Genomic DNA, 5,076 nt, shown 5'->3' on the forward strand with positions numbered 1-5,076 from the left:
AACAGAAATCCTCAACCTTGTGCCAGGCTAAAGAATGCACTTTACATTCAGGGCCGAGCATGTTGAAGGAGGCGGCTTTTTTCTTTTCTCTTTTCAATCCAAAGAACTGCTCTGAGAAGAATCAGTAGTGAAGGCCACAGGCGACGGGGATCCGCTCTACTGTAGACTGGGATGTTTATGCATTAGCCTGGTCAAACAGTACAATACTGATTAAACAGCTAGAATAGCTAGAAACCGCGAAAGAATAACATTTCTATTACAAACAGTACAAAAATAACATAGTCAGCCAGGAGCTCAGGGCCCAGCTGGAGTGGGATCTGGGCGCAGGGCAGGGCAGGGCAGGGCAGGGCAGGGCAGGGCAGGGCAGGGCAGGGCAAGGCGGGGGTGCAGGGTGGCAGGGTGGCAGGGTGGCAGCAGCAGTTGCAGGAGTGGTGAGGGCCAGCCTGCACAGACTGGCATCACAGACTGGCATCACACACAGGCACCAGCACCAGCACCAGCAAGCCCACCACACAACTGTTCACTGTAAACAACACGCTTTTGTTTTTTTTTTTCGTTTTTTTGTTTTGTTTGGTTTTTTCACAGGATTCATGTTTCAACAGGTAAATGCTTCTTCCCCTGTTCAACCTTTGCTATGGCTAAAAACACAGAGCTGCGTCAAGCTCCCCCAGGCACAGACCCCCCCCCCCCCCCCCCCCCCCCCCCCCCCTCCAGCCGTCCTGACCCCCACAGGTGAACTGGCCTTCCACCTGCCGTCTCCCCAGAGAAACCGGCCCAGAGTCCTGGCGGTGTCGGCTACAAGTTCAGTCTCGGTGCCACCAACGCAAACTCTCTTAGAATGTTCCGTGCCACGTCCACTTTATTCTGAGCGATCATCAGTGCTCTTTTCACGTCCTCAAAGGAGTAGCCTTCCCCCATCAGTTTGGCTATTTTGGCGTCCACATTCTCTTTGGACGACTCGTGAGCGTGAGTCTTTCTGTGATGTATGTCTGGGGGGGTCTTCCTTGGAAAGGGCTTAGGTGGCCTGGCAGGTGCCTGTAAGCAGCAATCTCCAGCTACTGCAAGGGAAGGAAAAGGCCCAGAGTGAGTGAAGACACAGGAACACACACACACACACACACACACACACACACACACACACACACACACACACACACACACGTCACACACACACACACACACACACACACACACACAGATGGTTATATGTATGAGAAGCTAATCCGTACCAAGTCCATAGGCTATTACAAAGTTGTGATTAATATTTCATGTGGCATCGGGCCATTAAAACTTCCAGTCTTTTTAAGCAGCAATCACTGAGTACAGGGGGCCCTAAGTGCTCGAGTGGGAGGATACCTGATGTTGGGGGCAGCTGGTCGTACTCTTGAGAGCTCCTCGCTAAAGACTTCATATTGTCCTCCGTCTGTCTCCGGGGCGGCAAGGGGGCCGATCCACTCAGCACACCGAGGAAGGAGTCTGGTGACGCAGCACGACAGACACAGCACAATAAGACACATCTTTAAACAAACACAAACCACACCGACAGGCACACACACACACACATGCACATGTACACACAATCAAGAGGACACACACATATGCACATGTACACACAATCAAGAGGACACACACACATGCACATGTACACACAATCAAGAGGACACACACACATGCACATGTACACACAAATCAAGAGGACACACACACATGCACATGTACACACAAATCAAGAGGACACACACACATGGAAACACACACTGAAGGACACATACAAGTAGACAAATGAATACACACAATGACCAAAGCTCACAAGCACTTTTACAAACATACAATAGTGATGTCCATTTGACTAGGGACCACTTTACAAACATACAATAGTGATGTCCATTTGACTAGGGACCACTTTACAAACATACAATAGTGATGTCCATTTGACTAGGGACCACTTTACAAACATACAATAGTGATGTCCATTTGACTAGGGGGCACTTAACAAACATACAATAGTGTTGTCCATTTGACTAGGGAGCACTTTACAAACATACAATAGTGATGTCCATTTGACTAGGGAGCACTTTACAAACATACAATAGTGATGTCATAGTGATGTCCATTTGACTAGGGGGCACTTGATGAAACAGGAAGGGAGGGCAGCAGGGAGTGGGCGGCTCACCAGGGTTTAGCAGGAAGTGGTCGTGTCCGGAGGCGGGCCGTGGAGCCCGTGAGGAGGAGGAGGGGGAGGAAGAGGAGGAGGAGGGGGAGGAGGAGAAGGAGGATGTGGGGAGCTCGGGGAAACTGTGCCTGATGGGAGGAGGGGGTGGGGGTTGAGAGGGCGGGGCGCTGTTGAAGGGGTCCTCGGCAGGGGAGGCTTCAAGGAGAGAGAGAGGAGAAGACGACTCAGTGCTAACACACACACACACACACACACACACACACACACTCATACATGTGTATCCAGACTCATCACACACACACACTCATACATGTGTATCCAGGCTCATCACACACACTCATACATGTGTATCCCTACACCACGCAGAGCAGGGGGTCCCAGGCCGAGATTAGGAAGACTAAAATGCACTAAGCTAACGTGCACTACCACTGCTCTCCACTAGATGGAGGAACAATGCCATATGCAGGCCAGCTGACCACACTTACACTTTTGTAACCTTACAAACCAGCAAACTTACAATCACCATGATTAAAGAAGTTTTGAAAATGAACATGCCCTTTTTAAATATCCTTCCCAGAAACTCATTCATTCAGTCATTCGTTGACATACTGACAGTGGAGGTGAGTGTGAAAGGGAAATAATCAGCATTCAATTAGCCCCTGATTCAGTTTACAGTGTACATTGGCACACACTCTGTCATCCACTCACACACTCACACACTCTCGCCATGCCATAACACCTGCTATTTGGACGGACATTTTATTGTGTGTTTGTAACTCCTGCAGAATTCTGATGGCACAATTGATAAACTTTATGGCTGCATATTAAAATAATGTTCAAAGTGAGTTGGAGAGTTCAATGGCACAAAAGCACTCCACAGAATGGCCAGTGTGTGGACACACACACACACACACACACACACACACACACACACACCCATAAGAAGCACGTCCAGATGTTGGGTGATAGATGGGCTACCTTGAGGGGGGAGCAGAATGTCGTAGTCTGACGGAGTCCTGTTGTTGTGGAGAGGACAGAGTGGGGGCGGGGCTACGGCCGATAGCAAAGAGCTGGAGTCAAACTGAGCACCTGGGAAACACAAGAAGAGGTTCAACTAACACACACACACACACACACTTCTGCAGTCATCACAGCAGCCAGGTGCATGATGGGAGAGATCAACTAACACAGCTCCTGCAGTCATCACAGCAGCCAGGTGCATGATGGGAGAGATCAACTAACACAGCTCCTACAGTCATCACAGCAGCCAGGTGCATGATGGGAGAGACACATTGGTTCTGTCATGGCAAAAGGTGTCCGGGCCGCAGAAGGGGTCCGGGCGACGTCATAATGGCTTTCGAACGACTCTTGAGTGACAGTTGCTATACCAACGCTAGCATTACGTCACCCGGAGAGTACGTAACCCGGACCCCTTTTGGCTGTCAGTCAGTGAGTCTCAAGAGTCGTCGAAAGCCATCAGCTACTTTTTAGTCGCTTAAGATTGTTGCAGGTATCCTGTAGCAAATTTCAACAGGTTTCGCCGCTAGCATCTCGTTAGCGATTAGCAATTACTCAGTTGTGCTCTACAGTTAAAGGTGCTGCAAACAATTCCCTGTTTTGTGAAAATGTAATTGTGGGTGCCGTCAGATATGTCTAAATATCACAACACATTAAGGACTTTCTTAGAGCAACACAACAAAGGAATTGCTAATCGCTAACAAGATGCTAGCGCAAACCTGAAATTTGATTACTTTGATACTATAACAAACTAGCGAGTCAACAACTTTCCTAACACAGTCAAACATCAAGCACATGGTTGTTTTGCTTGGTTTATGACAGGTCAAATACAGGCAAGCTGGTCTCAGGTAGAGAAGTATAATGGGAGATGCTCTGGGGTAAATTGCGTTATTGAGTCTGTCACTTCCAAAAAAGTGTCCGGGTAACGTAATGCTAGCGTTGGTATAGCAACTGTCACTCAAGAGTCGTTCGAAAGCCAATATTACATCACCCGGACCCCTTTTGGCGCCCGGACACCTTTTGCCATGACAGTTCCATCAACAAAACCTCTCAGAAAGATCCAACTCACACACTCCTACACCTACTGGATGACCTAAATTTCCCTCGGGATTAATACATGCATACAACCACCCGGCCACACACACACACACATACAACCACCCGGCCACACACACACACACACACACACACACACACACACACACACACACACACACACACACACATACATACCACCACCCGGCCACACACACACACACACACACACACACACACACACACCATACCACCACCCGGCCACACACACACACACACATATACAACCTCCTGCCCACACACACACACACACACACACACACACACACACACACACACACACACACACACACACACACAGGCGCATACCACCACCCGGCCACACACACACACACACACACACACACACACACACACACACACACACACATACACACACACACACACACACACACACACACAGGGAGGCATGCAGGTAATGGTGATGGCTGATGAAAGTAAGGGCCTTAGGAGCTGTTCCGTGACGGTACCGTGTTCAGGGGCTTTGTGTCTCTTCCCCTCTGAAGACTGATCTAAAGAGCCATTCTCCAGAGCCCTACGAGAGAGATAGAGAGGGAGAGAGAGAGAGAGAGAGAGAGAGAGAGAGAGAGAGAGGGAGAGAGAGAGAGAGAGAGAGGGGGAGAGAGAGAGAGAGAGAGAGGGGCAGAGGATAGAAAAGAGGGGAGGGGGAGACAAATGGTTGGAGACATAAATTATGAGGGACTTCAAAACGTCCTACTTACTTTTCCGACTGTATGCAGACTGGAGTTTCTGTTAAGTTTACACATTACTTCATAACCTGTCAACTAACT

The 5,076-nt window shown here is 49.0% G+C and overlaps 1 protein-coding gene across 2 annotated transcripts in view; it reads right to left on the reverse strand.

The window, feature by feature from the left end:
• Nucleotides 1-395: 395 nt before the first annotated feature.
• The window catches only part of cblb (Cbl proto-oncogene B, E3 ubiquitin protein ligase), a 69,319-nt gene continuing 64,638 nt past the window's right edge, over nucleotides 396-5,076 (reverse strand). Inside the window, exons 15-19 of one of the 2 annotated variants that reach the window (XM_031572651.2) lie at nucleotides 4,756-4,820; nucleotides 3,152-3,262; nucleotides 2,174-2,368; nucleotides 1,357-1,476; nucleotides 396-1,055 (exon numbers count right to left, since the gene is read on the reverse strand). In XM_031572651.2, coding sequence (XP_031428511.1) covers nucleotides 796-1,055; nucleotides 1,357-1,476; nucleotides 2,174-2,368; nucleotides 3,152-3,262; nucleotides 4,756-4,820 — 751 coding nt within the window. In that variant the 3' untranslated portion in view covers nucleotides 396-795. Of the gene's footprint in view, nucleotides 1,059-1,356; nucleotides 1,477-2,173; nucleotides 2,369-3,151; nucleotides 3,263-4,755; nucleotides 4,821-5,076 lie in introns of both variants that reach the window. The other variant, XM_031572650.2, reaches the window with a different exon arrangement.

Source organism: Clupea harengus, chromosome 8 (assembly GCF_900700415.2).
Source record: "Clupea harengus chromosome 8, Ch_v2.0.2, whole genome shotgun sequence".
Lineage (NCBI taxonomy): Eukaryota > Metazoa > Chordata > Actinopteri > Clupeiformes > Clupeidae > Clupea > Clupea harengus.